The sequence below is a fragment of the Camelus bactrianus genome, chromosome 30 (assembly GCF_048773025.1).
Source record: "Camelus bactrianus isolate YW-2024 breed Bactrian camel chromosome 30, ASM4877302v1, whole genome shotgun sequence".
Lineage (NCBI taxonomy): Eukaryota > Metazoa > Chordata > Mammalia > Artiodactyla > Camelidae > Camelus > Camelus bactrianus.
In genome coordinates, this window is record NC_133568.1 from 26,886,464 (window position 1) to 26,908,345 (window position 21,882).

A 21,882-nucleotide genomic window follows, 5' to 3' on the forward strand; every position below is an offset into this window, starting at 1 on the left:
AGGCCTACAGGTTCCAGTTTTAGGGCATCTTATTTAACCAGTAATCTATAGCATCGCCTTTGAAAGAATGCATTTAAGCTAAATAAAGACCCCAGAGATGCTTCCACCCAGTTCCGCGCTGTGGGCAAGGAAATGCGGCCCCGCGGAGAGAACACTTGCTGGTGGACCATGGAAGCCATAGGTGGGACCAGCGTGAAATCTGAGCTCCTGACCGTGTTTTTCCCACCAAGGGCCTTCTCGGAGGTGGAGATCAGTGAAGCTCCTTGGGGCTGAAAGTTGCTTAGACGTCAAGTCACTCCAGTGTAGAATTTTGTGGGTACCTGTTGCTCGTTGGAAACACTTATCACCAGGGTAGACGTGCTGCAGCTGTTCTCTGAACAAGGTTAACAGCTCATCCATGTGTATTATATGTGTCCGGGTTTTGAGCGTTACAATATAGTTCTTATACAATCTCAGAAAAGGAAACAGACTTTAAATTTGTAGGTTTTGCCAATTATGAACTGGAAAAAATAAGGTTTTGATATAATTCTAAATAATAAAATAAATATCTTGCCTATTTCTAAACAGGTCAACGTTGTTTTCGTACAATTTTCTGATCAGTCTTTGAAGATTGACGAGACAAGGGGAGGCCCGCTCACAGGAATTCTTTGGTAACTTTGCTGTAAGATTTAAAGGGGAAATGAGGCAGAAAGTAATCTTAGCGAGAAATGTGTTTTAAAAATGAAAGTAACAAGTCTCTAACTTTCGCCCCTGGTCTTTTGACCTATTTTCATTGAAATATGCAACACTGTACCTCTGGGTCTAAGCCACAGTCAATTCTTTGTTTTATATTTTACCTCATTCATTATAGGTATTCTTTACTAAAATGCTTCAAAGAAGTGAATTTTCAGCAAAACTGTGAAGTAGATTGTATTTGTCTTGGAACTTCGTACTTCATCTTTAAAAAAAATTCACAATAGTGAGCATATAGTAGCAATAGAAGAGAGAAAAGCAGAGAGGAAGAAGGAATGTTTTTATTTTTAACATCAGAAATCATCTTGATTAGGTCTTTTAACACTTTATAGGAGTTTGTGTTAACCATTCTAAGAGTACTTCCATTTTTAAAAGGATTAAGTGATCTTTAATGATGAAAATTTCAAACACTGTGGGACTTGAGTGAGAAAAATGTCAGGGGGCCGGAGGGCATTACCAGCCTTCCTCAAACAGCAGTAGAGAAATTGAGCTTAAATCTTTTGCTTTACTTTTACACTGCAGTTTTCTTTTCTGTTATACATAAGATAGACTCCAAAGGTACGCTCTGTGAATTATCAGCTGTAAAATGTGTCCCAAATAGAAGTCTGAAAACCAGATAATGAGTGGAAAAGGAAACTACATAAAAGTTGAGATCTTAGTAAACGTTTTATTTCATGTGAAATGATGAAAAATATATTTCTCGACTTTGAAGTGCTTTAGAGATAACCTAAAACAGCAGAAGACTTTGCTATACTTTTTGATTTTTAAAAAGTTATTATTGTCATAGGAAAGATTTTGTTTTCTGGAAAACAAAATGAAACTTAAGAACAGCCAGGAACTTTAGAAGTATTTTGTTAAATAAAGACAATATGGTAGAAATATATCTAATACCCAGGACAGAGTAGGCATTTAATACACATTGCTGGGTTTTTGTATTATTTGTACTCAGATTATTCTATTTGTGGTATACAACTGCAGGTTTAAAATTCTAGATTATATTTTGGGGTAACTAAATTGTTCTAAAATATATTGTGATGGTGCATAACTCTGTGCATATAATAAAAACCATTTAATTGTACCCTTTAGGTGAATTATATGTTATATGAATTACATCCTACTAAAACTTCTACCCCCAAAAGATTACCTAGATTATCATTAGAAAACCTCAAAGTTTAAATATCAGTGACATTCAACAGCTGATGTCTGCTAACTTGTTTTTATCATCTTATACCAACATGATATCAAATATTCTGTGTTGGGTTGGTATTGAAACCCTATTGGTAAAATAGTTTACTAACTTTTTATTGTTTGTTTTAAAGGCCTGATTGCTGAGACATTCGTTCAACAGGAAAATATGAATGACTCTAGGCAGCAGTCACTGTTCTTCATCACACTTCCAGACTTAAGCAAACTCTGTGCTGTCAGGATAATAATGAGTAATGAAGTGGTGGATACTGAGATTAGGAGTACCCAACTAAAGATATGCAGGTAAAAAATACATCTTGTAACTAAGACTTTCTAAATTTTTTGAGACCTGTAAGAGCTGTTTTAATAGTATCTCCTTTAAAGCAATATACTTAATTTACTCAATCTGTTTATATAATTTTAAAGTAAAGGAATTCAGTTTTGCTCTGACCAGGTATATTGGATTACATTTAGGGAAGGACTTAAAATACTTGAGATAGAATATCTCAATACTGAGTTTCTATATTTGTGACTTCTTGTGTGATATTTTAATTTAAAAATTTTATAGACGTTAAAATCTATAAATCAGGATCCCAAAACATAAATATTTACTGAGTACCTACTATTTATGAAGCTTTACAAGATACTGTAAACATTTTAGATTCATATTTTTAAATTTTCAGGTCAATGTAGGAGTATTTCTAAAGAGTATTTCTCCAAGAACTGTCTTGAAATATCTGAGCCAAGATAGTCTTTGAAAAACAGCTTAGTTGCAGCCTAAAGTACAACTCCATGATTACTGAGGACCCACCGTGTATTCATCTCTTAATTTGTTTGAGGCACTCAAAGAAGGACTATTAGAACACATAACAAGGTTATATCTGTAACTGAATTTCTTGGAGAGGAACAAACATTTATAAGCTAGGGGCCAGAAATAAGAAAGATGCTCTTGCCATTCCTCCATTTTTTTTCTTATTTACAAACATTTTCTTCTCCTCACTCTGTATCTTCCCACTCAAGTGCATACAGGAGTCTGTATACCCTTCCTGCTAAGGTGTAATTTGATACATACTGGAGCATTTACTTGTGACCCCCTTGGGAAACAAATAGGTAGAAAACCTTAAGACAGTTTTTCAGCTTTTGCCCTCATATTGAAGGTGGCCATGCCCTTGGAGTGAGGTGTTTTGACTCATCATCTCAGTAACTGATAAAGAGGCTGGAACAGAGAGAGCAGAGACATGGTTGTGTCAGACAAGGAAAAGCCTTGCAAAAGCAAGAACCTGCTGCACCACAGTTCTAACAAAGATAGGCCACGAGAAATAGGTTCACCCATCTCACTTTTTGATGTAACCCCACACTCACACACTCCTGGTTTTTAAAATTTGTTTCCTTGGTGATTAAAAATTTTGAAATTTTTTATATTTCCAACTCTATTCCCTTTCGTGTTTTTTTTCCCACATTTTCCAACAAAATTATTGATGGTAATTTGCATTGTGATGATTTTTGTTGTAAGTTCATTTGGCTACTGAATACTAACTTAAAACTGCTACCCACTTCATTCTGGCTTGCAAAAAGAATCCTTTTGAAGAAAAGGAATCTAATCAATAGTTCTAACATGGAGGTAATTGATAACTTCTTCTGACCACCACTTTAAAATAAAAAAAGAAAAGGAAAATGGAAGAAACAGTTAAAAGAGCGGGATTCTTCATAGTTTAGACTTTTTCAAGTCTAAACTTAAGATAGAAATGGAGTTTTAAAAGAGAATTTTTGGTTCACATATGAAAGATGTTAGGAAACAGATGTGGACAAGTTTTCATATTAATATATCCAAAACTTTATAATTCTCTCATTTCAAATTTTGGCTGATCACTTACAGTGTTTGAGGTACCATGGTAAATGTGGGGAGAGATATAGAAATCTGTGATAAAATTCTTGCCTAGAAGAAACTCAAACTTTTGATTGGAACTAAGCAAATTTTAAATGTTCTGATAAAGTAAAAACAGATAATGAATAATCCGTTCTAAAATTAATACATTTCATCTCCACAGGCAATTGCTGTTTTTGTACCAAGATATCTTTACATCACCTGTACCTGGAATATTTACCCAAATTTGGGTGGTGATGGCGGTTAGTTTTTGTTTTGTTTTGTTTTGTTTAACATTTTATAAAGTATTATTACTAATTATTGGGAGCAATATTGATAAACAATAATTCAAGTATTAATTATTGTGCAAACTGAAGATGGTTTATGAAGACAAATTATGCTATGTTGTAGTTTGATCAAACCATTAATGACTCTTAACTTTGATATACCTGAGGTTTAAGATCCATTTTTGTGGCTCTAATTTCATATTTAGTTTTCTCTGTCATTAATGTTAAGATAAAGACTATTAATAAATAAAATATATTATAGCATCATTTTTAAAGGTAGCACAAGCTTAATCCTTTTCTTGTATTTTATTCTTTAGAATTACATTAAATATAAAAGAAGTTTCTCATACCAACAAATCTCCAATTGTTTTTGAAGAACTTAGGTGAACAGTTTTTTTTTTAATTTGGAAATTTCATTAACGTTAAAAGCTTTTTTTCTTACTTGGTAGAATCAGAAGAAATATATTTCCCAGTGCCATATATACCTAGGAATGATAAATGAAGTACCAAGAGTCTTTATAAAAATCGTATTATCCTGAGATTTTTGTCAAAAATCTTTCTGAAAGTCCTCTTATTTTGAGATTTTAATTCCCCAGAATCCACTGAAATTGACATTTATTAACAATGCCATTAGGCCATTCAAAATCTTCAGGTCTTTTATTTTTCTTCTAGGTTATATGGTTGTATGTCCATCTTTTATCTTCTCATCCTTAATGTTGTTTTTGAGAAAGACAAGTTCTTGGTGAACAAGTAGACACTAATGTATCTTATTTGTGTTCTTTTCTACCCAGAAATTTATGGAACAAGGAGGACATTGTTTTAGAGCTCTAGTTAATCCTGATATCCTTATCTTAGTAAGAATAATAAGAGGAAAATAGCTATCTAAAAATATGTTTTGCTTTCTTACAAAGATAGTACATGATATAAAAATGTTTACAAAAATACTTAAAGTAGAAAGTGGGATTATTATACATGCTATTTTGAAACTTACTTTTCATTTCCCCTTTAACAGCCTCTAGGATATTGTTCTGTGTCAGTATATATATCTTACCCATTTTTAAATCTGTGAAATATTTCATTGTATGAATGTGTAATAATTTAATTATTACTTTCTAATGCACATCTGAGTCTTGTGCTGTTTTAAACAATGCTTCAGAAAGCATCATTGAAATTATATCATTACTTGTCTGGCAGTTTCTGTGGGTTAAATTCTTAGATGTTGGATTGCAGCACATTTAAACTATAATCTACATACTGCTAAATTGCACTCTGAAAAGCTTGTACTAGATTACATTTGATAAACAATGTGTTGAGATAATTTGTATTTCCACATCCTCACAAACACTAGGTATTAGCAGTTTTTACATATCTGCCAATCCGTTAGGTTAAAAATAATAACTTCTTTTAGTTTCTGTTTTTTTCATTGGTTAATTGAAACACCTTGGCCTTTTGAACTTTCCCCTTGATCTTCCACTTGTGTTCACTTTCTTTATTCATGTCTAAGACATTATTGTTTATTAAGAAAGGTATTGAATATTTGTTATATGAAATTTATTGGCCTTTTCCTTTATGTAGTTGCTGGGTTCAGGTCACTCCCAGAAAGGCTTTCCTCATTTTGCGAATGTACCCACAGATTCTATTTCAGGAAGAAAATGCTTATCACCTACTTCTTTTTCCAAGGCATAGAAACTGTTAGGATAATGGCCCTCTGCTGGGCCCTCTGCTTTATAATGTTTAAATTCTTTATGTAGTACATTATTTAATGATATATTTGTGTAAAGTCCTTTTTATAAATGTGGATTTTTGTTATAGATACCATTTTATAAAGCTGGAAAACTTAATGCCTACATTGAAAAATATGGAGCTAAGGTAAGTTTTAAAAAAGATAATAATTTCAGGTGGTATTTATACTTACTTTGTATTCCACTTCTTTTGTCATAAAACAAAAATTGGGGTATCTTTCTCAGAAGTTATTGCTATACATTTGAAAGAACCCAACATTTTTTCCCAGAGCAGTTATCTTGTGCACATTTAGTAGAGAAAGAGGGGAAGAGGCTTAATTTTGTTCAATACTTTCTTTCATGCATTTTATGCATTTCGTGCATTTATAATCTCGTTTCCCATCTATATCTTCTAAGAAGTGAATATCCACATTTTTACAGATGAAGAAAATGAAACCCAGAAAGGTGAAAATATTGTCCACAATCACATAGCTAATAAGTAGGGGAACCAAACAGTATAGATTGTATTCTCCATGGTGATGAGTGTCTGGATCTTAGTGAAGGAAAAAAATGAATGTGTGGAGTTGAGCACCTCTCGTGTCTCAGTTACTCGGCCATGGAGGCTTTGCTGGAGCTCCCTTCACATCTCCCCCTGTCTCTGAGGCACTGTATCCTTGGTAATTCTAGCAGCCCATCCAGGCATCACTGCTGGCCTCTGTTCCAAGATTAAGTGGTGTTCGGGATAATGAGGTTTTTGGTCATCTCCAAGATGAGATGCTTTCTATAAGTTCTAGAAGGACAATAGTGCCTCAGCAATATCTGGTGGGGCTTTGAAGTTCCCTGAGAAGTTTTTGAATAACCTGAAAGCTGGTTTCAGCCATCATTCACAATCTGTGGGAAAGCAGTATTCTTTAGGAGCAATGAGGAAGTATTTTAGTTGAATCTTTTTGCTTAGACAAGTCTTTGGTCATCTAAGGAATCTGATTATCCTGAAACAGTTATATATGAACTATGAGGACCAAATTTAGAGTATATCATTCACCTAAAACTAGAACCTAGATCTTCCGGGGCCCCCTACAAAATTCTGTCCTTTATTGTGGAAAGCAGCTCTTGGTTTAGTGGAGACTCCCTTGCTATCTTACTGGCCTGCTCTTGGAGAATTTAATCTTCTTATTAATATATTGAATTAAAGGTCAAAATCATGGGGTTTTTTTGACAAATCTGTTATGAAAGATTAGATAAAATATTATTTTAGAGATGAATGCTAAAGATCAGTAAAGTTATTTTCTGAACATAAGAATAGATAACATTTTGACATTGATTTAATAAAAATATTTATACCAAATATCATCATTTTATATATATCTTAAGATTCCGAGAAAAAAATTAAAAATTAAGAAACATATCATCCATAGTCCTTGTACACTAATAAAAACAATTAGTGTTTAGCATTTTCTTCCAGCCTTTTAATTCACACCTTTGACTTTATCACTTCAAGCTGCCCCATGTCCAAAATGTTTAAAATTTTTTAAAGGATTTTAAAGGTTTATAACCTTATCCATTCACCATATATCCTAGTTCCTGATTCCTACTAAGTAAATATGTTTTGTGCCCTTCACCAGACTTCCAGATCCTGAATTTCTTGTTATTCATGAGCTTTCTTCCAACCTGACATGCTTTCCCAGCCTTGTTGAGCCTTCATGATTGTTTTCAGTTTTTCGCTATATGGATACTTTCTACATAATAGTAATCACAGCAGATGTTTAATGAACATCTGGGACCCTGGGGGCATGTTTGAGGTCAGCATTGCAGATTGGTTTCATCCTGCTGCTTGGAGTCCTATTAATAATAGCCTTAATTAAATTGTCTATTGAACAGAGCTGATTCCTTCCACCACCAACAGATTTAATTACTTGCATCCTGGGAAAATTCACCAGAAACCAAATGGTACATAGATGAGGGTGGCAACCTAAGTGTCTGTCAATAAGTGAATGCATAAAGAAGATGTGGTGTGTATATATACACAATGGAATATTACTCAGCCATTAAAAGAAATCTTTCCATCTATAACAGCATAGATGGATCTAGAGGGTATTATGCTAAGTGAATTAGGTCAGACAGAGAAAGACAAATACCACATAATCTCACTTACATGTGGCATCTGAAAAACAACAAACAAAATAAAACAAAATGAAAAACTCATAGATACAGAGAACAAAGGAGGGTTACTGGGAGTGGAAGTGGATCAAGGTGAAAGCGATTGAGAGGTACCAACCTCCAGTTATAAAATAAATAAACAATAGAGATGTAACATACAGCATAAAGAATATGATCAATAATACTGTAATAACCTTGGGGACAAATGGTTACTAGTTTATTGTGGTGCTCATTTCATAATGTGTGCAAATATCAAATCAGAAACTAACATAATACTGTATGTCAACTGTATGTTTTTTTAAAAGGAGTAGATAATATTATTAGACAGTTCTCCCTGGCTCTCTGACTATTCTGCATGCCTTGCTAGCAGGAGTGCCAGTGTTTTCTTCTGGGCTATATTTGCAAGGATGTTTGTGTAGCATACAGCCCTGGTTCTTTCCCAAGCCCTGTGTAGTTTCCTTATATACGTGTTATTCCATATGCACCTGAATATTCAAGGAGGGACTCTGCTGATCTCAGAGTGTTCTCTCTGTACAGCTCTCTCCTCTCTAATACTTTACCCTCAAAACCGTAGCTTTCTTGGCCTCTTTGGACTCTCAGTTCTGTCTATTCAACTCAGGAAGCCCACTGCCTCTTCCAGGTTTCCCCCTCCTTGCACTGCAGCCTGGAAACCCTCTTTAATCAATATGCTGGGGTAATCATAGGTTTCCCATCTCTTAGGGTTTTCTCTTCTTTGTTACTTGATGTCCTGTGTCTTGTGAGCCATTGTTTCATATAACCTACCCAGTTTTGCAGTTATTGCAAGTGGGAGAATAAATCTGGATCCCATTACTTCTATTGGTCGGAAGTGAAGGTTCTGATCTTTGAAACTCTGTACTAGTAGAGATACGCTGCTGGTTGCATGTGTGCACTACTAAATATATAATTGTTTTCTGATATTGAACTAGAATGAACAATAATGAAGAATATTATAATATAGTTCTGACCTTGTTTCCTTTGTATAGATCAGAATACAAAGTAAAGTTTAAGGTCCTAGCACAGGCGCTCTAAGAATTTAGGCTTATTGGTCCAGGATAAGCAGATAGAATTTGGCCAATATAGTCATAGTTTCAAAGTGAATATATTTTAACACATCTTTAAACTTAGAACCAGATAGGATTAGCTGTAGTGATAATTATAACATATCTGGGATAACCTAGTTTGTTAGCTGTGATCTAAACAGACATTTTCTATGAGTTTATAGGGACATATCAATTGCTGTGAATTTTCCTACATTTTGTGCTTTAATATTTTTAGATGGAGGCTCCACAACGAGTAATTCCTTTAATTCTTCAAAGCTGCCTGTCATATTCACTCACGGCTAGACTTGCTCCAACCTGGAATAAAATGGGCCATCTCTTGGTGCAAGGTGACTTTATCTCTTTCAGTCATTAGGATTCTCTGTAGTAGATTACTTCTATTATGTACATCTGTTTTTAATTTCAAGCTATATTATTTTTAGGGAGTGTTTTTTAAAGCATAGCCCCAACCAAGCATTCTCAGGCAAGCCTGCAACAATATGTGTCATCTTCTTTCTTAGGGATTATATCCAAGAGGTCTCCTAATGTTTCTTTGAAGAAAATGTTTTTTATTATATAATACTTGATGTTTAAAAAGGAATAAATATAAGTCATGGAGCATTATAATAAAATGAATGCAAATTACCAATATTGTTGGAACCGAAAGTTTATTCTGAATTTTGTGTTGCAGTGACTGTTTTCTAAGTATTTTATACCAGTAATAAATATTTGAGGGAAGAATTCTGTCCTTTTAATTGGAGAGATACTTTTTGGCGATTGTATTTTTTCTCTGAGCTGTCATCAGATACTCATTTGTATAAAACTGCACTTTAAAGCATTTTCCTTAGCTTTGATAATTTCACATAAAAAGGTTACATCAAGCATGATTTATGAGTTATAATAATATGGCATATCCTATGAATTTTTTAAGGAAGAGAATTTCTTTCTCAGATGGGAAAGCAAAGTGCTGTTGGTAAGTAAAAATGCATAAGTTAATAGATAAAACATTAATAGTGGTTGTTACAAAAACAGTGTTACAGATTGTTGGGTTGTTACAATCTTGATGATTAGGTTATATCGGAGTTTAATCAGATATTATTATAATTACAGTTTCACTCAGGAAATCACCTCTAGTTCAAAATGTATTCTACCTACGTGAGAAAAAATTCGGTTCTCTTAATTGGAATTAAAGCTATATTTTGAATTTCTCTACCCAAAGAAAATTACAACTAAAAAGGAGTTTAATTCTTCAGACACAAAAATGTATAGTTTCCAGAGCCATATCATAAAAATTCTTTAGTACTGTTGTAAGTAAATACTTTATTGCGTATGAATACATTAGTCTTCTTTTCCTTAAAAAAGAAAAGACTGTCTAAAGAGACGCTGATGATCTAGAATACAGTTTGCAATATGGTCTAAACTAATTCTTTCACTGGTGTGCTGTGTTACAGGTAGACATGTTCCTAAAGGGTAGTCCAGAGACAGCAGATAGGTAGAAATCCCGAGCCCAAGTGGGCATTATTATTAATCATGGTAGCTTTCACCACCGTTTGGCCATAGCCTTAATTCCCGTGCTAGCACCTACAATCCACAAACTATTCAATCTGAATTGACTTTTGAGCTGAAGCCCATCTGCCCTCCTTGCTCTGGATTTATGTTTAAGTTTGACAGTGGCAGTCACTGTGCTTTAGCTCTGGATGAACAGGTTCCTTACCTAAATTTAGTTCCAGCCCCAAACACAAGCTGTAGGAGACTACAGCTGTTGGAGATTCAAGATGCCAGTTTAGAAGAACAAAATTCCTCACTCCTGCGTTAGAATGTTTTCTTATAGTTTTACTGAATGTAATATTATACAGCAAAACTGACAAATTATAGATGCATAGCTCATTGGATTTAACAAGCTAAACATATCCTTATAACCAGTTCTCAGATCAAGAACATTACCTGTACACCAGAAGCCCCCTCATGCTTTTTTCCAGGTGATGCTTTCTAATTTGTATGAGTAATTTTAATTATGAGAAAGCAAGGTAGAAGCCTTGGGGCTCTGTGAGGTCTGGAATATATCTGCCTGTGTATTCAAGGACATTTGTTAGTAAGACTGCAGAAGTCAAAAGCCTGGCGCGGTACCCTCTTCTAATGTAAGAAGAGCCTTCATTTTTCACGCATAATAGATGTCAGACTTCTATAAGGTATTTACTGAGTTTCCTTCCCAGTTGTGGGATATCTCATCTTTCTTATTGTAACCCTGCCCTACACATTACATATGTGTTGTTTCATGCTTTTGTCTTCTTTTAGATATCTCTTCAGTAGACAGTCAAATATTATAGTGATGATTTGAATTTTACCATTATTTGAAAAATTGATTCTTAACTGTTTCTAACTTGAATAAATTGTTAAAGTAATTTTTTTGTTACTAAAATACTTTCTTTAATAGGATGGAGTAATAATTCCAGAAAGTTCACAGATAAATATTTTATTTTCAGTGTTAGACATCAATGTAACAGAAACTCAAGTTTGCCTAAGTATAGAAGCTTACACAATCAGACTGCCACCACCTCAGGTACCACATATTTTGATTTCTATAATTAATCTACCTATGCTTATTATATAATTAATGTAGTTTTTGTTATTACTGACATGCTAGTAGGTTTTAATTTTTAACAAGAAGAGTGATATGAAGGTTTTTTATTATCAAAATCCATGTTATTAAATGCCTGATGTATTGATATTGTCCTAAATCTTTTTAACCAAAGAAAACGTCATTCTGTCAATTTAGTGCAGATCTAATCATATTATTCTCTTGCTCAAAAATCTTTTTAGGTGGCATTCAAGACTCCACAATCCTGCCCTGCCTCAGCACCCACTACTTGCCTCTTCTTTTACCTCCAAATGTTAAAAGTGCTATTTCAGCTTGTACTAAATGTAATTTCCCCCATTGGCATTATGATAGGTTTTTATTTTTACATCTATTTTTACATATAACACTTTTTTCCATCTTAGTAAGGTTTGTCTTTTATTTTGCTAATTTTCACAGCACCCAGCATAGAACCTTACACATTATTGGTAACTGAATAAATGTTATCTTATTTCTTCCATGACAGTGGTTCTCAACAGAGAAGAGTGGAGAGTGAAATGAGTGATTTTGTTCCCCATGAGACATTTGTAATATCTGGAGAAATTTTTGGTTATCGCAAAGTGAAAAGAATGTGTTGCTAGTGGCATTCAGTGGATAGAGGCGAGGATGCTGCTAAAAATTCAGTAGTGCACAGGACAGCAACCCCACCCCAACCCCCACAAAGAGTTTTTCAGCCTAAATTGTCAGTAGTATCCAGGTTGAGAAATATCAGGCATAGGACAGTTGACTCTTCCTTTGTTTAGAATGCCTCTCTGATTGGCTATACATTCTGCTCATTCTTTAAAGTCTAGCTCAGATGCTACTCCATTCATTTCTCTTTAATTTTTTGATTACCTGTTATGTGGAAGCAATAGGAAAGTCAAAAATTAATAGGATCTACTTTCTGGCCCTCAAGAATTATGTAAGCCAGTAGGAAAGCTGACCTGAATATAAATAGCTAAACTTGTTACCAAGTCCAAGCTCATACTGCTTGCTGCATGATAGGCTAACAAATTGAGAGAGGTATGGGGTAAGGAGTAGTGACTTTATTCAGAAAGTCAGCAGACTGAGAAGATGGTGGACTAGTCCAAAGAACCATCTCACCCAAGTTGGAACTCAGGCTTCTTTTATACTAAAAGGGGAGGAGGTGTGGCTGGTTGTTGCAAACTTCTTGGTGTCAGAATCTGTTGTTCTTGCAACTGCCCACTTACGTCAAGGCACAATGTTCCTGTAAACCTCCAACAAGACAAATATTATTCTCTATTCTCTTTTTATCTATACATGAATGAAAGTGTTATACCTTTAAAGGTCAATCCTAGGAGTCAAAGCCATGAGAATGGGCTGTCATGTATATTTCAGGTTTGTTCTTCTCTGTCAGAATGGGCAGCATCCCATGATATCTTGTACTGATGAGAAACTTTTCCACAGCTCCAAACTCAGTGTGCTCTCCCACCCTCTTAAACCTTCACGCTATTCTGCTCCATGCTCACATATTTATTTGTATTTTTAGAGTTATGCTGATTGTTATATCCCCAACTTGCTTTGTAAGGAGCTTCTGAAGGACTAATACTGTCTTACTGCCCTTCGAATTTCTACAGATGATACTTCTGTTTTATATACCTGAGTTTTGAACCAATTAGAGAATGATGAAAAAGAGTAAGGTGTATAGAGATCAGAATGCCATCTTTATTACTAGGATGAGAATGTAATTCATCATCCAAAATGAACACTTTTAAGAGTGAAAGGGACACTAATCTTAAGGGATACTGGCCTAATGTGTATGAACTGTGCTATGTTAAAACATAAAATAAGATCAATCAAAATTGTATTTATTAAGAGTTTATTGTGCACTAAAAATCAGTTTGAATTATATAGTGAAACTGTGGAAGCTGTTAAATCTTTATAATGACTGGTTATAGCAATGGAATTTTCAAATGAAGGGATTGATTAAGAGTTACACCAGTTTGGAACACAATTTAAATTTCCCTTATGATGTTTGGAGGCATTTACAAGAAATAATCTAAGTTAAATTTTGCTTGTGTTGCAGAACAAGCTAAATTAGGTTTTGCCTTTGTGACTTAACTGGTTTTGTCTGCCTAAGGAATTTTCAAGTTTGGTCTCCACTTTATTCATTTTAACTGATATATGGTCACACTTTTTATTACTGAAAAAGGAAAACAGCTATTGGAGAATGTGACCTATTGGAACTCTAGAATTAGGTAGACTGATCCACCACTTATGGCAGGAACAGAAACCCACGGATTCCCATGGGAGATCAGACATCAGATCAGATAGAAGACATCTTTTCCTTCTAGAAGTTTTTATCTTGGTCAGAAGAAAAGGCATTCACACACAAAACTTACCAGGAGAAAGGAACATGTACTCAGCACTGGTTAAATTCACAGACCTAAAAAAAAAGTCAGTGTAGGCTTAGAACCCCATAAAAATCCCCAGTTCTGCCCTTATTAGCAATGCCTCTTTGGGCATGTTACTTAATCTCCTTGGATCTCAATGTTCTTGTAAATTGGGAGTAATGATACTAACCTCATATGATATTGGGAGGTTAATGGGATGAAGTACACCAAGTGTACATAGTAAAGGTTCAGAAAGGAAAGCTATTGTTATTATTTTATAAGTAAACTGAGACACAGAGATTAAGTAACTTGTTCTAGGTCATCATGTTAGAGATTCAGGATTTAGGTTTTGTCCTTCCATTTTGTTCTTTCTGCTATACTATATCCTACTTCTTCACCTAGCCTTGGCTCAAATTTCTGTGTCCCATAGAAGTGCTTACCTAATAAGTATTGGGGGAAAAAACAATTAAATATCAGGTTTTTTGGCAGTAGAATATCAAAGTAATTATAGGAATTGCATTTCTGTAGGAGTTCAGAGAAAAAGGAGATGTCTGAGGAAATTCATATTTGAAACCTTTGGAACTTTGACACAGTTTTCCACCTTCCCTTCTTAAAATCATCTCCTTTTTTGATTTCTCTGAAACTGATTTTTCCCCCCATGTTCTCCTCCACTCATTCATGGCTCTTCTTTCTCTTATCCATTGTAAATGTTGCTGGTCCCGGGATTCTGTTTGAACCTTCTTTTCCTTTTCTTAGCAAACTCACCCATTCCAGTGATGAACCTATACAATGATACCTCCCAAACATTCTTGATTAATTTCCGCTTGTCTGTCCTCTCTTAGATACTTTCACATGAATGTACTAATAGTACCCAGACCCAGTTATGTCTAAAACTGAGTTATTTACTTGTCATGCTCCCCAACCTCAACTCTGTACCTCCTTTGAATTTTCTCTTTTGATTGATGGCATCAACAGCCAATAAGGTACCCAGCTAAAGACTTCAGAGTCCTCTTTGCTTCTTGAGTATCTCAATACTGCCCAGCGAAAATCAAGTCCAGATTCTTTAGATTGGCATTATATGAAGTGATATTCATGGAGTATTTTCTTAACACTATGGCTTTGTTCACATAAGGACACATAAATATTTGTGAAGTAAATAAATGCAAAGGGTTCAAAATAAACCCTAGATAAATCAGAGTCTCTTGGGTTATCTGGTGAAGAGTTGGGTGGTCTTCAGAAAACTCTAAGTTGAGGAAGACCAATATAGACTAGTTCTAGTCTCACAGAGATCCCTGCAGCCGTTGGCTTGAGTCTCTGAACAATATAGACATACCCAAAAGGATATAAACTCAAGCTATGTAAGTTGGTGTATGTGAGAACCTATGAACTGCAAACATTTTGACCTGATACCTATATTCCCTGAGTTCAATTTCAGTTTCTGTTTTCCCTTGAATAATCTGTTCATCCACCTTCAGCCAGTCTTTTCTGATGCTCATAGCCATCCCTGCACTGACCATCTTTTTCTTATAATACAGCTTAGGTGACTAACCTCTTAAGCATAGAACATCACAGTACAAGATTTATCTCCAGTGCACAGCACAATAGGTATCTTTTCTTTCTTAGCGTCTTCACAACATGATCAGCACTTATCATCTTCCCCTTCCCACATCTCTATTTTTTTGCTCTGCCCTGCTCCCCATTTCCATTAGTCTAATAAATGCAATAAGAATTCAGAGAAGGATAAGTCACCAAATGTGAGGAAGTGGGTCTAGATCTAGGCCTGTAAGACTGGTATGGTAGGACTCAGATAAATCAGAGTGGGGGCAATGCTTTAAGCTAGTGCATTACTGAAATGCTTATGACTTGTCCAGGCAATAAAAAAAATTGGCCAGGTTAGCTGGAGTTCATTGAAAAGCAGTAGGCAATGAAATTAGAACATTGTTTCCCAAAAGATGTATGATGATAGGGGCAAGGGATTGTGAACCGTCCTCTCTAAACATGATACAGTGTCCTCTCACCATTAATCCTTTATTTTTCGCCTCCCTTGGGGTCTCTCCGTATCTCTGGCTCACTGTAAGAAAATGCCCCAGGAACACGTCCCATGGTGAGAAACCTGTAAGAGGCAAATTGTGGTGCTGCCTACAGGCTTAAATATCCTACAGATAGGACACCTAAGGACCAGGGGAAAAAGTTTTTCAGGACATGGAAGAGGGATACAAAAAGAGAGTGGGAGTCTTGAGTATTGGCTGTCCTCTCCCCTCCAGAAGACCAGGTAGAGGTATAACTCCCTAACACATTCTCCAGTTTAAAAAACAAAACAAATAAATTTAGTTGAGATGCTACACTGACAAAATGTAAATACCTTCCTTTGGAAAGAGATTCAACTTCCCATAAATTAACATAACTAGAGAAACTGAAAACCGGTTCAAATAAATACAAAATAGGAGCTTTGGTTTGGAAGAGGAAAGGCATGAAATGTTTAATATGCTGGATAGGGGAGAAATGGTCAGCTGAAACATTGATTACAATATATAAAGTGGTTATGTATGATTCAGTGTAATTTAGCCTTTGAAACTACTTTATAACTGACTCTGTGCGTGTATAATAAATCTGTGTTTTAATGTTTATTGTGTTTGCCAAATTCTTTCAAAGGCTTATGCATTAAAATCTTATTTCTATTAAAAGCTAAGAGAATTTGATATTTCTCGGAGTATTATAAAGGATTTTGGTACTAACAAGAATGCTGTTATTGAGGGACATTCGATTTTAAGCAACTGGTGCTACGTTTTACCAAGGTGAGCTTTCAATTTGTAGTATCTAGGGTGGTTCAAGACACAGTTGTTTTCTCTTATTTTGCTTCAACATTGATGTGTGCAAAAGTATAAACCATTTATGTGAAGTTTTGAAACTGAATTATAACTTTAAAAGAGTATTGAAGCAATATTGTCATACTTGCAAAAGCCATAAATTTCCTTTGTCAAATTACTAAAATAATTTTATTATACATTTACATTTTTATTAAGCCTGGTTTTAAAAGAGTAAATGTTCTAGAATCTCATTATGAAATTACAACTTTTGTAGTAATATCAATAGACCCTTACAAACTTGTGCATATAATTGATTCATTATCATTTTATATGAGCTAAGTTTTAAGTTTGTACTATATTCAGGAGGAAAATGGCTTATTACTAACATAAATATGTCTATTGGCATGAAATTTTAACCTTTTTAGGAAAAAGGACTTTACATAGCAACATATGCATAATAATTTGGTCATTGAAGCAGAGCAGATGTAGATAGGGAACATAGATTTGACTACTATTCATTCAACTCCTAACAGACTTTTCCCTCAAGTCTAACAATTACCAGGCATACCTCTGTATAGAAATATTACTCATTATTTTGTGTTTATAACTGGCATATTGTTTGCATCAGTTCAACAGAATTTCACCTAACAATTCTAGCTGTTAAGATTTAAAACAATGTGTATTTGGAACTGGGAGCAAGTGAGTAGCTTATTACTTGTGTGTTAATAGTTGCTAAAACTTTTTGAAAGCCTTCTAAGTCACATAGTTAAACTGTATCTAAGCATTGGCTCATAATATTTTACCAACTCATTTTTCATAGTATGAAAATGGGACAAATAATAAGTATTCTTCACACCATACCTCCTGACTGTCCTTTTCACTCATATGAAGATTTGCAGGTGCACTGGGACGACCTGGTAAGGAATAGAAATATATATTATGTTGAAAGTTACTTGATTTTGCTTCTTGTAATTTAACCTTAAGTTTAGTTTTCTCTCAAAAGAATTTCCACGTTGTTCTTAATTTTTAGTATGGCTATAAACTTCCAGAAGATTGTGGAAATATTCAAATATACTGCAGCATCTACTTCAAAATGATAGGAGGAAAGATCTTCACGTATCCTTTACAGATGCCCTCTGCCTACTTCATCGTCCAGGCTTCCCTGCCCCTGATGTCGTAATCATTTTCAGCCTTCTTTAAGTTCAAATGGAACTACTTTCTCTATAATTCTTTTTATCCAAATGAGTATTTTTGTTTTCCCTAGAATTTTCCTATTTTTATTTGAGGATAAGCTAAATAATGATGATTTTCCTCCTTAAACACTACTGCAACAATTTAGACAGCAGAAGAAACTTTAAGTAGAAAAAATGTTTACATGATTCCTAGTAGAAAGTAAGAAAATAATCGTAAGATTCTCCTTAGCCAAGGGCTCCCTCTCGTGGCATTATGGATATTATTGAAAGGGTAGAATAAAAAAATTGGTCATTTAATGAAACTTTCTTTTTGGAGACTATTTAATTTTACAGGCAAAGTTTAGAGGACTTCAGTTGCACTTAATGTGCTCCATTGAATTAAGAAAATGTTTTTCTTAATGTTATTTTAGAAAATCTACAAATGAATAGTACACAAGTGCTCAGGTGAAACTCTTCCATCTTAGTTAGTACTAATTTCACCATTCCTGCCTCCTTGTATTTTGATTAGCTGGAGTTTCCAAATGGAAGAGGGAGGAACCTAGTGTTCTTTTTCTATATTCTACATTTCCTAACCCAAATCTTAATATAAAGTTAAGGTTGACAGGTGTCAATTATTCCTCTTCATTAGATGCCAAGACATTATTCCAGGTCTTCAGGATATTTTTCATCAGACTGCTTTTCTCAAAGAACTTCTTTCTGAGCTTGAATACAATCTATATGTGTTGTTTCTCTGCACTAAATTTTTATTGCTCTTGGAAGTGCAACCTGTTTATTATTTATTATAAACACTTTTAAAAAATAACCCATAACGGTCATAGTGTCTTTTTTATAAATCACTTTTGGGATGTCTTAGCTTGCCAGTCTACATAGAAAGCCATAGAGTAAGGATACTGTTAGCTGTCTTTATTGTGAGTGTTAAAATAGAAGGAATTGGGACTCCTGTGAGAAAACATAGTTTACAGCTTTGGCTAATGTGGAATGAGCAATGTAGAAAGTAGGTAGGATTTAGTTATGTGTGCCTTTTTGGCATTCTATTTTAAGATCTTCTTACTGTCATTAAAAAAATGCTGTCTCTTATCTGTAAAAAATGTTCCATTTTTCTTTAACATTGTTCAGATATCCTCTCAGTTGCATCAGAAGTCAGCCCATACAGTTCTTTCCAAGGGTAGATATGGAAGGTGTGTTAAAAAGTTTTCTTTCAGAATTAAAATCTAAACTGCCCCATATATGTGGATTTCCCATAAAGATGACAACTAAACCATGCTACTACACACAAGAACTAACGAAAGTGCATCTACAGGTAAGAAATTTCATGTCCTACCAAGTTCTGTAAGACATGCTATGCAGCTGTATTACTTGGATCTCTTTCCTTCAGTGATGGACTACCTAACCCAACTGCTTTTATTGTGTATTATCTCATTTAATCATCAAAATAGACTCTGGGGATAAAAATTTTCTCAGTTTTGCAGAACAGGAAACTGAAGCTTACAGCATTCAAATAATTTAACCAAAGCCATATAGTTAAATACATTGCAAAATTAAAACTAAATCCCAGAGAATCAGATTCTCAGTCCTAAAATTAGAAAAAGTTTAGATTTGTAGTTAAGAGCCAAGGCTCTAGAGACAGGCTGCCTACATTTGAACCCCTTACTACTCGTATAATCTTGGACATGTTATGTGATCCTCTTGTGCCTCAGTTTCTCCTGTTCTAAAATGGGGCATAGTAGTGGTGGTAATAATAGCTCTTGTCACAAATTGGGCTCTCTAGGAGGCCTACTCAGAAATGGAGTCCAGTGCGTGTGGTTTGTTGAGAACTGCCCTTGGAATTAACACCTGCGGATGGCAGGGAAGGAAGAAGATTGGGTAAAGGGAGAAGTCAAAAGCAAACCAGGTGCTAGATAGCCATGCCAACCTTCTGAGGAGCACTAAGGCTAAAGAAGCCCAGCACCGTAGTTCTGCAGTGGCCAAAATAGCCAGGCCTTTATATCCCTTTTCCATCTGTCATTGGATCTGGGCCACCTGGAGGCCAGCAAGTACTAGGGTGATGCAGGTCTCCGTAACTGAGGAAGACCCTGCAGGGGCCAGCTGCCAAAGGTGGTTTGCTCACAGCATCCTGGCAGTGGGGGAAAAGCCTTTTCTTGAAGGGGATCTGGTTGGCACATCATGTGTCTTTCCCAGTACTTCAGAGGGTTTTTTGGTTTTTGGTTTTTGGTTTAGGATTAAATACTCCTACTTAGAACATTTCCTTGTACTTAGTGAGCTCTCAATAAATGTTACTGCCTATTATTGCTACAACCTCATGTTTGCTCTAAAATTCATGCAGTGCCAAAAAGAATAAATTTAAAAAGTGAAAAATAAATTGATCAAACTACTTGATAAAACTCAACTGACTTTTAAAAAATTAAATTAGCAGGAGTGCTTACCCAAATTAGCTTTTCTTTCTTTCTTTCTTTTAACTTATAGGCATTCTCGAAAATACATAAATACTGTAGTATAATGAACTCTCATATGCCTGTCATCTAGCTCCTCCTTGACCTGTTTTGGGGTTGAGGGGTAAACTGTCGTATTTTAAAACGAATCCAAGATATGCTGTTATTTAATCTGTAAAGACTTTAGTATGCATCTTTTTTGATAAGAGATTTTTTAAATTATTTAACAATAATTCATTGATATCATCTAATACTAGTTCATACTCCAATTCCCTATTTATCTCAAAGATTTATTTTAGAGGTTTTGTTTAAATCATAATCAAGCAGAGTCCACATAATTTCATTTGGTTGTTATATCTTTTAGATCTCTTTTATTCTGTAACATTACAAACTCCCTTCCCTTTTGTTTATGATAGTTATTTGCTGGGAAAAACTGGATCGTTCACCCTGGAAAATGTCTCATATTCTGGATTTGAATGATTGCTCCCTTATTTATGTTATGTTATCATATCTTTTAAACTTAACACATTCTTCTAAGCCCCATATTTCCTACAAAACCTGTAATTTAACTGAATTCTGGTTCAACTGTAATCAGGAAATACTCAGGTGGTGCAAGGCACAGAACCAGATTTTAATAGATAAAACACATTTGATCCATCATTTTGGTCAGTCCTCAAATTGTATCTAATCATTACCTCAGTTCTATGCCTCCATTAGATCTATATTCATATATAAATATAGGTTAAAGATTTTGGTTTCCTTCTATAATTTTATGTTAATGTACAAAGATACATAAATTGTATATAAAGTTCTAGAAATTAAAAGTCAACTAAGCCACATCTGCCAGTGACACCTGGCAGAATAATGGTAATAATATGGTAAAGCACGTGGTTTCTGTTAGGCTACAACTTCACAAAGCTTCAGTTTGTTGCCCACATAAGTATTTTAAGTTCTGTGAATTATTTATGATTTCATCTGCTGTTTACAATAGGCCCTTTTATCATTTTTTTATAAATTTTGACTATAAGCCTAGAGGTTTCCCCCTTTGGGCTATTTACTGTATTTTAGAAATTGAAAGAAAGAATAAATAATACATTGACAGGCTTGCGGGAGAAAACAAGCTCCTAGAAGTTATTTCCTTCAGATGTATATACTGAAAGACAAATGAAGATGAAACTGGGTATGAATATAAGCATTTTTCAGACACATTCTAGATTAAGTTTCATGTCAGAATACAAGTAATCTAATCTTACACAAATCTGCCTATAATGAGTTTTTCTTTTGGTTTCTCAAGTAGTATGTTATTTAAAAGTTACTACAGGGGGTGGGAAGGGACAGACTGGGATTTTAAAATGCAGAGTAGATAAACATGATTATACTGTATAGCACAGGGAAATATAAACAAGATCTTGTGGTAGCTCATAGTGAAAAAAAATGTGACAATGAATATATATGTTCATATATAACTGAAAAATGGTGCT

General features: G+C 34.6%; 1 protein-coding gene across 3 annotated transcripts in view; it reads left to right on the plus strand.

Annotated features, from left to right (window-relative positions):
- The window catches only part of C30H18orf63 (chromosome 30 C18orf63 homolog), a 52,722-nt gene that overhangs the window by 9,239 nt on the left and 21,601 nt on the right, over window positions 1-21,882 (plus strand). For 2 of the 3 annotated variants that reach the window (XR_012503363.1, XM_074355448.1), the window contains 11 exons: window positions 568-650; window positions 2,052-2,220; window positions 3,966-4,044; window positions 5,881-5,937; window positions 9,243-9,354; window positions 9,936-9,977; window positions 11,488-11,564; window positions 16,658-16,767; window positions 17,600-17,696; window positions 17,810-17,895; window positions 19,089-19,272. Coding sequence is in view for 2 of the 3 variants with exons in the window: in XM_074355448.1 (XP_074211549.1) it covers window positions 2,087-2,220; window positions 3,966-4,044; window positions 5,881-5,937; window positions 9,243-9,354; window positions 9,936-9,977; window positions 11,488-11,564; window positions 16,658-16,767; window positions 17,600-17,696; window positions 17,810-17,895; window positions 19,089-19,272 (978 nt within the window). In the remaining variant the exon portion in view is untranslated. The remainder of the gene's footprint in view (window positions 1-567; window positions 651-2,051; window positions 2,221-3,965; window positions 4,045-5,880; window positions 5,938-9,242; window positions 9,355-9,935; window positions 9,978-11,487; window positions 11,565-16,657; window positions 16,768-17,599; window positions 17,697-17,809; window positions 17,896-19,088; window positions 19,273-21,882) is intronic. The other variant, XM_074355449.1, reaches the window with a different exon arrangement.